This window comes from Pagrus major, chromosome 23, assembly GCF_040436345.1.
Source record: "Pagrus major chromosome 23, Pma_NU_1.0".
NCBI lineage: Eukaryota > Metazoa > Chordata > Actinopteri > Spariformes > Sparidae > Pagrus > Pagrus major.
In genome coordinates, this window is record NC_133237.1 from 7,989,561 (window position 1) to 8,002,589 (window position 13,029).

Consider the following 13,029-nt stretch of genomic DNA (forward strand, 5'->3'; position numbering starts at 1 on the left):
TTAAAACTTATGAATGCATGGCCCTTTAGTGCTTCCGTAGTTTCCCACATATAACATGCATTTATTTTGGCCAACCCAAAGCCAGAAATATTCTTCTCTATATTTTTCTTTTCTATGTCTTTCTTTTCCATGTCTGCATAGAAATAGAGTTCAAAGTGAAGACTGATTTAGGGCTGCAGCTAATGATTACTTTCAATATTGATTCATCTGTTGATTATTTTCTCGATTGATTGGTTTGTTGTTGTTTGAAAAAAAAATGTTGACCAGCGTTTCCCAAAGCCCAAGGTGACGTCTTCAAATTTCTTGTTTAGTCCATAACACAAAGATGTTCAGTTTATTTTCATAGAGAAGCAATGAACCCAGAAAATATTCACATTTAGGAAGCTAATATAAGAGAATTTACACTTTACTTTAAAAATACTCATATTGATTTGGATTGGTTATTAAAATAGTTGGAGATTAATTTAATAGTTGACAACTAATCGAATACTTGTTCCAGCTCTGTACTGATTAGCCAAGAAGGTAAATTAATGTAACGTTAATCTTACTAAAGAAAGTATCTCCCTAACTGTTAGAGCTCAGATCATCTCAACCTGTGAGGTGAGAAACACTGCAGCTGTCCTTTCTTTCCCTTTATTTTCCTTGTTATCTTTGTCCGCCCTCCTCTTCCGTATCTCATTACCGTTCATCTTCCCTGCCTGTTCCCTCATTTTGTCTGTATCCACTTCTCACTTAGGACCTGAGGGAGTAGGACACCAGCAATGCATAAATGAGAGAGCGAGGGGGAAAAGAGAGGGAATACAAGACAGATTGAGGCAGAGATAAGCGAATGGGTGAGAACAGAAGGGTTAATCAGTTAGATAGATGGGCAGACAGCGAGTCAGAGAGAAAGAACAAAATGTTGCTCGTGTTGTCATTACCGTCCTGTTGTCGTTAGTCCAAACAGCCCCACAGAGACTCGTTGAGTGACAGGCCGCCGACAGGCACACACAGTCAATAGTGGCAACCCGCATTTTACATCAGCATCACAACAACCCACTGCTACCTGCGGCTGCTCAGGGGAGCTTGTAAAACTCATGAAAATACATGGGAGGTGGACACAGGTAGCACAGCAAAATACTGTGACGCCTGCACGTGACAAACACACTGCAACCCCCACACACACATCTGAAGTTGATTAACAGTGCCCATTTAACTGAGTGGTGTAATGGTTCAGTGAGTAGAAAGACATCATACAGGTGGCTGTAGCAGAGATTAAATCTACACAGTTGTGTGTGGGAGGGGTGGTGGGGTGCATTAGCGTTCTACCTCACTAAGCTGTGGAATTGTACATAGATATATAAATATAAAAATATCCTTATATGAGGAATTTCAGGGGAGAGGTTGGATGAACATGTATTCAGAACTTTTGTCTCTTTTTCATTTTTAGCAAGAGCTGTCATGGGATTAGCTATGTGGGTAGAATTTTAAGTACGGACACAGCTCGGTTATCTCAATGCAGCTGGAGCGTAATTGAAAAGGTCGTTATAGCCAGAGAGACTGAATTGAGAAATTTCAAGGAAAAGGATATGAAAAATGTAGTTTGGGCACTTTTTTCATTTCTTAGAAGCAGCGGAAGTGGAATAGGGTTCAGCATGTAGAAGACTATTTCAGAAATGTACACAGTATAATTATTTATATGCATTAGGGATATAATTGAAAAGGTCAAAATAAGCTGCTGTGATTAAATTCTGGATATCCTTGAAAATTCAATATTTTCTTTCACATTCTTCTCCTCCATTCAAGGTAAAATTTAATATTTCCAATATATTTCTGGATCTCAGCTTCCAAATAGGCCTGTCACAATTTTTACATAATTGCCTGATTGTGATTATTTGAGCTGACTGTAATCATTTTGCAATATCATTAGAATAATTTCCATTCACATTTATAGAAACAGCTGGATGATGCAAACAAAAATATCACATTTCCGTCACTATTTTCACATCGTTTTCCACCATTTGAGATTTGACTGGTTCTAAAATTGTTGTTGTTGTGCAAACTAAGCTATGGTTTAATGGCACCTGATTTGAGAATTAGCGCCACCAACTATTTTGTGTATCTCAAGGCACTTAACCTTTATTATTCGTATAATGGTAGTGGATGGATGGATTTTTGCTTATTTTCTGTATATTCAATATGTTAGTTTTCACCCAGAATCTGCCAGTTAAGAGCATAATCAGGTGTAGTTGTGGATGACAAGAATACTGCCTGATTTGGTCAAAGTACATTGTTTATTTTGATTATTGTTACCTGTCATTGGCAGTAATTTAATACATTTTCATATAGTTCAATAATAAGATTCATATGTATATCTAAGTTATTATGTAATATCAGTGCAATTTAAAAGTCAAACAGAAATCTAATCTTTGTTCATTTGTTCAATGTCAATGAATGGTTTTCCTCTTCATAAGGTGTACGAGTATTATTACACTAGTATTGGGTATATATTATAAAAGCGTCATAAAATTAACAGAAAAAATGACAATTAAATATTTAATCGCAATTATCTATGTGACAATAAATCATCATCTAAATTTTCATGATCGTGACAGCCCTAGAACCAAAGTGAATTGTCCCTTTGACGCTTTATTTTTCTATCCAGTATTTTGGGTGGCGCAGTGACTATAGCCATCTGAAATTTGACCTGATCCTAACTCACTTGCATTTTTAAAAGTGACCAAAACCAACCTGAGTCAGAGATTATTCTATTGTCCCCAAGAGGAAAATGTATCTCTTTGTTTGCCCACTGCACAAGGAGATCTGATGTCAGGGTCTGCTACAGAGCAGCGATCTAAAGTAAAAAATGATTCAGCTTCTGATTGTAAAGCCCCTTGAGACAAAAATTGTGATCTGCAATTTTTAGCTATTTAAATAAAATTGACTTGCTCAAGGATACTGCAATGCAATACACACTGCTGTTTCCCTTTGTACAACAGTGCCAGTATAACTGTGAGGTGTGATTGGGTTTTCTGTTGCAGGGTCTCACCATACTGAGTCACCAGCCTATGGGCCACATCGGGGACTGCTTCCACTAGGCTCCCCAAGAAGTTAAAGATGGGCAGGAAACCCTTCACACTGAGCTGTTCACTGAGCTGGACAGGGAATGCATGCACATTATAAAAATCAACAACAGATACAACACAATGGAAGGGAACTTGTCACGATAAACATGGCACACGCACATAGTCATAAGCCAAAGCCCTACACCAGGCATGGATTTTCAAAATCACCTCATCAGGGCATGGAAAAATGTGATTTCCACAATGATATTTATGATTTTTAAGTTACATAATGTTGAAAACAAATCAACTACAGCTACTACAATACTACAACTTCAGCCCTATTCTCACAGGACTAGTATTTGGGAACTTCCAGTAATCTTATAATATTTTTGGAGATCATCTGTTATCTCAATCCTGTGCAAATCTGCCTTGCCTTGTAAAGTCAAACTTTCACCATAAATTACCTAGCATATTTCACCAAACACAAGGTTCATGCAATAATATTTGTGAAACCTTTTTTGTTTAAGAAGCACAACATTTGATCATAGCTTAAATATAACATAAACATAACATAAAATGTTTAACAGCAAATCAACAGCTCTGCTATGATATCATATATATTTATCTTTTAAAAGTGGAAGGGTAGGAGCACCAAAAAGTTCTGCTCTGTTACTTGACCTAAATGAGTTGCAAATGTGTATTCATGCTTGTAACACATGCAGAAAGTGGGCAAAACAACTCTCAGCTATACTATTAAAGTGGCTGCCGAAAACAGATGTTCTGCTTCTGAAACATTGAATGTTAGGCAGAGCCTTGACCTCATATCCGGGGGATAATGTTGGTAAATTGAGTATAATACAGACTTTGCTTATCCTGTGTAAATGTGCAGCATAAAACACAGACGGGTGTGTGGGCGGATAATTTCTAAATTAAATGAGGTTCCCTAGTAATACTAGTCCTGTGCGAATACAGCTTTACACTCTAGATCTTCTGACATATTAATTTGAGACACATGCCTGTCAAAACTCATAAAAGAAACCTGCTTCTTCTCTGATAAAAAAAATTGTATTCATAACAGCAGGTTCTTAAAATACATTTTCTTTGAAAATTTCTAATCAGGCTCTATTCTAGCTGCATAAGGACCTGTCTGCACCTTTACTCTGTGTTTTCCCTATCTGTCATCATCAGTATACAAAGCTTCACTATTTTCTACCTGCAGCCTCAGCTGCTGAATGAAGCTTTTCCACTCCTGCCTCCCCCAGAGGTGACAGAACAACAGCGAGAGGGAGACAAGCACACTGCCTGTTTACTAAACAACCCTGGGAGGATATGCTGTTGGTTACACAAGTGCTGTTAAATATTTTAAGATGTTGAGCATGTTGCCGTGACTGCATGTGTACTGTAGATGAGCAGGCGTTTATCTATATGTCTGTAAATGAGTGTCTCTCACCTGTTTGTGTATCTCATCCAAAACAAAGCAAAGTGACAGCTCACTCTGGAGCTCCAGAAGCAGCTGAACCAGCACTGACACATAAACACACACAAATACATGCATGTACACAGTCAAACAAAAAACACAGAGAAGCATTCCCTTAAAAAATATCACAGTCAATGTACAGTTTTCAACCTTTCTAGGAAGGTATTTATTATAAGAAAAGCGAAAAACAAAATAGCAGCTCAAGGTATTTATTAATTCAATATAGATGAGTAATCCAGAGTTTTATCTTTTTATCAAATAGTTCTTTGTTTAATTTTAAGATTTTGTTTCATCGTGTTTATCATGTGATAAACTTTGATAATGTGTTGTGCCTTAGGGATTCTTCTGATGTAATTATATGCTACCTACAGCCCATATTGCTTACTGCAATGATGTCTCATGTCATAAACATAAGGATAATATGCAGGTATATGACAAAGCTTAAACAAAAGGGGACCTTAAGGTTAGTTAATGTTATAAAGGTTCTGGAAGATTCTTGGCTTTCTTTCTCCTCCTTTGTATCTCCTCATACACACACCACAGACACAAAGACACAAACACAGACACACACACACACACACACACACACACACACACACACAAAGATACGATGACTGCATTATTTATATGGCTTAAATGAGTTTCAAAATGTGTTCATCACACTTGCTCTGTGCAAAGAGCAAAAGCAATGTCAAATTTTAAGCACTCTACTTACTACTACAGCAAAGTGTTCCCTAAGGCATTTTAAGACAGCTACCATAAAATCATTCTGTCATTTGCACGTGGCAAAACATTTTTTTGCATTTTGAAAGACTTTGCTACAGTGAGACAAATCCAACTACGCACTAAAAAATGCTAGTTCGCCTCAAGTCCAACATTCAGACAAGACAAATCTGCATATGGCAGCCTAAAGTGATTGCTAAATAAAAAGGAGAAACGCAACAGCACTGTGCAGCAGGGAAAAAATATCAACACGTGAAACTATATCAAAAGAGTTAAATACAGAAACTGGTATGTGATGTAATGTATGATCACCTTAGTAACCAGCAGTGACCATACAACACACAATGTGCGTTTCTGTGTACCTTTGACTAAAAGAGTGACTCATAGCCTGTACGTGTGTGTGAGTTCACTCTCACACTGCCTGCATTATAACAACTGTACATACAGTCTGTGTCTGTTTGTGTGAGAGTTTGAATGTGTACAAATGCATGTGTTTTTTGTGTGCATGGGCTTGTGTGTACACGCAAACACACACACACACACATATTATCCAAATCACAAAAAGGCATTTCCTCACCATGGTCAACCTTTTCCAGAGTGTCCGGGTCCTCCACAGTGTGAAGCATCCCTAGGGACAGAACAATAATGACAGGCTAGGTTTAAAAAGCATACCAGTAAAAGCATAGAAGATATTCAATGGTAATTCATGTTGTTGAGCGGTGAGGTCTTACTGATTATACTGTACAGTTTGTGGCCTTAAAATATTATCGTAATGATTTTAGGCATATCTCAATATTTTGAATTCAGCTCAAAAGCACTTCATAAATGCTAGGACTGGGAGATAAAATCAAAATCACAATATCTTTGATCAAATATCTTAATATCAATATTGCAACAATAGGAAAAGGAAGGAAGGAAAAGAAAATTCCTATACCGTATGACAATAACGATATCCAAAAATCTTAGACACTTTATGGTCTCATATCACAATTACAATATAATGTCATAACATTGCCCAGCCCTTGTTTGTTCCCAGTTGGAACTACTGTGACAGTCATGTAATGAAGCAAGTTTGCAAGAAATTATATCTTTTCTTTTCTACTACCCTACAAGCATGTATAAAAGGACAATGTTTAGTGGGGGAGATGATATATTCTGTATTGGATTATGCTGTCACTGGCACATGGGGAAGCTCAGTTCAGCATATCATCCCACTAGCACTGTAATTGCTCTTTTAATGTCCTGTCATACCGGTCAGAGCTTTTACCAGTGAACACTTTGCCACATATCCTCTCATTGCACTAATTTGATTAGAGCTCAAATGGTGTAGGCCTAATACTTCATGCTACAATAACCTTGTGAAATTCATACAGTGCAGAGGAAGTGTCAGTAATATCCTCTGATGATGTGATGCCATAAAAACACACTGTGGTATAATTATAGCAGTGGTAGAGTATAGGAATTTTATATACTAACTCATACATGCTTTTGACCTGCCATCCTCATAACATCTCCTATAGAAGACTTAAGTATTTCATTATGGTGTGGATAATGTACCGGTCCCAGTAGTAGTGTACTAACCACAATATGGGGCTAATAATGCTACTCTCTCTGTATAAAGCATGATCTCACAGGGTCACTGACTAATATTGACAACTTTATATACATCAAAGGTAGATAGATGGGTGCTGCACAAATATATTGCTCACTCACAGATTCTCATTAATCATTGTATGTTCTTGTCTAAATGTGTTTGACCTTTGTGATTTTTACATGGAGAAGTAGTCTGACTTAGCTTTAGAGAGGGTATAAAACTCCATATTAAACAAGAAAGAAACAAGAAAAAAAACAGTCTAGTTACTTTTTCAGAGTATGTTTCCTGCAACTCAACTTTTAAGGCTGATTCTTGTATCTTTTTGTGGAGGTGTCAAAAGATGATATTTGGTGCTAATGTTACTAGGACTTTTTCGTATCTCTTTTTCACAGAAATAGTGAGTATTGCCCCAGTAATTGATTTTGATGGGATGGAAATAGAAATAGAATAAATAATAATATCTAGAAAATCAGAAGCAAAACTGCTTGAATATAACCCATCTTAATGATTTTTACAGTGTTAATAAGTTAAATAATTAAACTATGCAATGGTAATTTCACATGTATTTTACAGCTCAGGTGGTGTGATAAGATGTACCATCTTGGTTGTTTGACCTTGCAGAAAAGCAGCAATGTGACTGCAGCACTAGCACAACTGTGACGTGACCCAGTGGGGATTAGTTTAAAGGAGAAGAAAGGTCATACAAGCAAACTGAAGCCAGATGCAAGCAAGATGTGTATGTGTGTGTATGTGTGTGTGTGTGTGTGTGTGTGTGTGTGTGTGTGTGTGCTTGCTGGTGCGATGGTCGATATCGAATGAGGGATATGTGCGTGGGTCAGTCACACTTACTGTTGTTTTGTTACAAATAAGTGACCTTCCAATATAACTTATCAGCCTACAGTACCTAACATGACTATTTGGGCCACCAGAGAGAGAACTGGTGAGAGATGAAAGTCCTGTGCTTCCTAGTCATTCTAGCTAGTCCTTCCTTCACATCCTAATCTCATGCCATGTCCACAGACCACTATATCTCACCCAGTACAGCCGCTGTAAAACGCAGAGAGACTCTGTGGTCCTGCCGGAGCAATTCCCTCAGGGACCCTGGAGAACACTTCAGCACCCCACTGATACCAGACAAGGCAAAAGACTTCCTCACTGACTGTACAGAGACAGAGGGAGGGGGAGAGATTGAGGAGGGTGACAGGAAACAGGAAAATGCTGGAGATTACACACGCGCACACATAACTTAACATACTCCATCCAGCCATATAGTGGAGTTGAATTGATTCTTTTGATAGGAGGGAAGCTTCATATTCAATAAGATAGAAAAGCAACTTTATCATGTATTCCTCACCGCAATATCGTCACTCTCGATCATTTCAATGGCGCAGGCCACACAGAGCAGCATTCCGCCCCCCTCCGCAGGCCCCAGGCGGCCGCTCCATTTTGGGTCATGTCTGAAATGAATGGTGTCATAAACGATATCTCCGCTTGTCATTATGGTCTCTTCACCTGTAGAAACAGAAAATAAATTTCGTGGTCATGGCTTATCAAATCATTCTGCAAGCCAGGCAGGTGAGTAAGTTGACTACTGTTAGCTATCTTGTATTACAAAGCTTTGCCGTTATGCTAGCTTATTAACAACTTTAACCTCAAACAAAAGTAAATTGCAGTCTGTTTTCCTTTTTAAAGTTGTTTTTTTCCCTAAGAATACCTTCGTGTTGACAACGCTATCACGTGAAAAACGCTCATTCAATCGACTAAACAAACCATTACATCAAAAAAATGAAGCAGACGAAAATCAAATTAGTCAGTCATAGTTAGCCAGAAGGTGGAGTGCGCGATTTGTTACGCACTCTTTTTTAAATCAAAACTTTATTAAACAATAAAGTGCAAACAAAGTCCAAAAACGGTATAGCAGCAAAGAACACACTGATAACATTTTAACATCATGTTAAAAAGTAATCAGAACATAAACACTTGAAAAAAATCAAAATCAAATTAATAATAATTCATATTTGCAAATGATGTATGTACAAAGGAGGGTTTTAATGTAACGCCTGTATAATGCACCCTTTTCACTGCAGCCAATTTGACATGAATTAGTAGATACCCACAGGTGTTACAAATTACATTAATCAAGGCTCTTTACCTCAATTAATTAATGTGATTAGTAACACCTTTGCATAACCTACTATACAAAACGGCTTGCAAATGTCTTGAAATGTATTTTCTAAGGATCTTGTTATGTCCTGCATGTACTTTTTGTGGTTTGTTACAGCGAGAAGTGAGCTCAAGTTTGTCAAAAATTGAAAAATGTTTTTTTTTAATTCCTTGTATCTCATTATTCATAGTACTAATTACTATCCTGGAGGGCAGTGAGCAACAAATACCACTACTAAAAACATGAGGGTTCAAATCACACCAAATTTATATACATTTTATGTATGATTTTAAAATAATTTTCTTGGATCCTGTGTGGAGAATAATGGCTAGATGGCAAAAGTCAGGTTATTTTCTAATGTATATCTTACAAATATAAACACAAATCCAACTGAGCTCCAAAAGCACCTTTGCTTTATGAGAAAAATATTCATTATACCATTTCTTACCATATATGTTAATGCCCTTCAGAAACAATGAAGATGGTGCATCTAGGACCTCCATTGAAACCATAAAGTGACTCCTGATAAGGGGGATTAGTTGAATTGGATCAATGGGGGGGGGAAAGATTATGAGAATCTTCTACGGTACATTCTTCCTTATGTATAGAAGCCCTACGGCCATTTTTCCCATGATATTGAGTTAAATTTAAATTGTTTCCTACTTAAAGGCTAACGTTTAAGAGATCAGCAGTGCCATGCCAGCATGCATACATGCCGTCTAGAGTGTAGCAACTGATTTAAGCTGAAAATGTCAGATCAAGGAGTACCCTTCATCAGACTAAACATTAATCTTATACGCACATTATTAGGCATACCATTCAAACATATACCAATGTGGGTATTTTCTTTTCCATACGCCAAAAAGAGGTTGTAGCCTACTGGACAGTAACACATCTGATTTGAGTTGATCGCTGCATGTAAGACTATTGTTTCATCTGCCCTGTTTCTCCATAGAATGGACAATTAAAGAATTTAGCTGCTTACACTGTTATTAAATCTGTCACAAACTTACATACATGGCATAACAAACACAAACAAGTGTCTCAATCTAAAAAGTCCATGTGGAAACCAGCACTACAAGATAATACTATTGTTAAGCCTATACCTTACACTAGCCATACTATAAATACCCTCATATCAAATCAATAGGTAAAACATTCATTCATAAAAAGATCATACTGTTTGTTTTGAAACTGTCAAACCCACACCACAGATCAGTGTGTGTATGTCATGTTCCAGTCTTATGACTCTCAATAAGTCATTTTCTCATGATAAATTATCTCGTTATCGAGGGAAAACAACAGTTGTTATCTTGTGATAATGACATAAATAACTCATGATCTCAAATAAACAAATAGAATTAAACTCGGCATCATGGGAAAAGGGAAGAAATAATTTGTTTGACCCATGGCTGTTTAGGGCTTCTGTACATATGTGAACTCTTGTGGTCAAAGCATCATTTCCAGGCAATAAGGAATTGCTAATAATAGTTATAGTAGAGCTTGTGAAATAAAAGAGAGACCAATGTTTCATCAGTGTATGGAGCTTACTTATTAAAACTTCTCATGGAAACACAATATTTGCCATACCATCACATTCACACTTTTTTTTTTAACCGTAATTGCTTGTACAGCAACTTACTGTAGGTACCATGATTCTTCTCAAGGGTTTGTTGTTCCATCTTCACTCATTACTGTAGTGCTATCAAACGTCTGAGTTTATCAAGTCTGTAGAGTTCAAGGGTAGGCAATATCTTATTTTTGCGCAAAAGGCGTGCATGATTATCTTCAAAAATATGTATCAGCTTCAGTTTATTCTCCAAGGAATGTCATTGCTGAATAATATGCAGTAAGTGTATGGTAGGATGCATGAGTTTGTTTTGCAGTATCATTTAGCTGTGAAGGCCACAATTTGGTTATCGCCATGACAACAAAAGCCTCTCGGCAATTGAGCAACTATCTGATGATGGGAGTGTGGGGGCGAGTATCAGCCACTACCAACATGTCAATTTATAATCTCTCTGTACTTCTCCCCTAACTGCACATCAGAGTAGTGCATGACATCAAGTGTAGCTCATCTGCTCTGCCTGAGTGTGTGTGTGTTTCAGTGTGTGCAGCAGGCTAATCTCTCATAGCTTCTCAGTGAGCAGTATGTGTTGCCTTTGACAAAGCCGCTGTGCTCCAGCAAACATATTGGAGGCAAAGTGTACTATGTTTGGACTGTGTGCAGGAAGTGGTCAAAGCCTTGCTGACTGAAAAGAGTAGCAGACCTCTGACAAGAAGGTGCAAAGTGTTTGTTTCCCAAGTCTCCATTTGTGCCTCGACAGGGACTAAATCCAACAGCCTTGGAGGTTTATTGGCCCCCGAGAGAGAGAAAGCAACAGAGAAAGAGACAGTGAGCCCCTCTCACTGGTCACTGGGGAGCCAATGCATATCTGTCTACTTTATTTGACAAGTATTTCACAGAGGCTATTCTTCAGGTGCCCAATATAGTACTGAGACAAATGGATTCAGCTTCTGTCCAAGCATAAGTAGAGACTTGACATGCAAACATTTTTCACATCATTGCTGGGCCTATGCATTTCTCTCTTTTGGCTTGATATATCTTGAACCACTTCCTGTGTATAACACCCAACACACACATGCAAAGAGCAGTCTGTGGTGTGAAACAATCACGCAGCAATAGATTCAAAAATATATTGTGCTGATTTTGTTCCACCACCCAGTTACACACAGCAGTCATCACTGGGGGCGTTGAGCTACCCTAAATATAGATTTATATACATTTTTCCAGTCTCCAGCCCACACTGTCTCATCACTCTGCTCATGCTTTTGTAACATACTGATTCGAGTGACGACATTTACAGCTCATGTAGAAGCAACAGCATTTTAAGGTAGTGGTGACAAATACAATATGCCTATAAATATATGGCACGCCTCTATACATATCATCTACATCATTTTGCAGGACTATGTTTTCTGCTTGATAGCATCAAGCTGCTTCACTGCTCAGAAGCAACAGATAGTCCAGAAGTCACAGTTAATATAACTCTAGGAATATAAAATATTAACATTTCAAAAAGACACTATCAAACTTTGCCATGAAATTCTTTGTTATTTATAATATTAGCTAAAAGCCCAAAATACTATACTGACTGTTACTCATTTCTATTAGACGACACTGTTTTTAGTTTTAAGACACTTTGGTTCAGAAAAATTGAGATGAAGTCGGAAGAAGGCGGAACAAGGAAGACGCGCGCGACGCGCGTGTGTAGAGGCTGCAGTCCCTCACTCGGGTGTAACGTTCAGGTGCACTTCACCCTCTCAGAGGTGAAAACTCCTCAAGTCGCCACTATGGATTATGTATAATCGACAGGTAGCTTTATATTTATATGTTTATATATATTTATATATATATATAAATAAATAAAACATGTCGAGGCAGCGATGTTGCGTTGGAGAAAAGTGTCGACTTGGTAAGTTATAAAAACTCTTCACTAAGTATTAGATAATGTTCATACCGAGCAAAGTTTTTTAATCTATTGTGCAAAACGCATGGATCGCATTATAATCCATTCGGTAACAAACTATTTTGGACATGTGATACTTCGTGTAGTCTACAGTGGTTCTTCTCTGACGTACTGCCTCGTAGTTAGTATCTATATGGCATTACTTTAATGAAGATTACATTTGGATTACAGTTATTCTATCTTATTTAAAAAAATCCAAATTATAACTGGTTTAGTTGCTTCTTGAGTAGATAGTAATCCAACTATCTAGTCATCTATCTAACTAGATAGTAATCCAACTTTTTAGGTGAGTTTGGCTGTAGTCTCTCATTGACTTGGCATTCTGAAACAGTCATTGTGCTTTACTACTGTTGCAGTATCATAATCTCCATAGTTTTTATGTTACGTTAAAACATTTTTTTTTATGTTTATGTGAAATTTGTTTTGCCTGTTGCACTTTTACCCCCAAATAATCAAATGTATCTTAGAGAAAACTGCAGTTGGGCAAGATTTATGAT

General features: G+C 37.4%; 1 protein-coding gene across 1 annotated transcript in view; it reads right to left on the bottom strand.

Moving 5' to 3' along the window:
* LOC141019232 (meiosis inhibitor protein 1) overlaps nt 1–8,634 on the bottom strand; it is a 55,912-nt gene extending 47,278 nt beyond the window's left edge. The window contains exons 1-6 of the mRNA XM_073494088.1: nt 8,553–8,634; nt 8,193–8,350; nt 7,874–7,997; nt 5,822–5,872; nt 4,495–4,568; nt 3,029–3,134 (exon numbers count right to left, since the gene is read on the bottom strand). Coding sequence (XP_073350189.1) covers nt 3,029–3,134; nt 4,495–4,568; nt 5,822–5,872; nt 7,874–7,997; nt 8,193–8,336 — 499 coding nt within the window. The 5' untranslated portion in view covers nt 8,337–8,350; nt 8,553–8,634. The remainder of the gene's footprint in view (nt 1–3,028; nt 3,135–4,494; nt 4,569–5,821; nt 5,873–7,873; nt 7,998–8,192; nt 8,351–8,552) is intronic.
* Nucleotides 8,635–13,029: the final 4,395 nt, after the last annotated feature.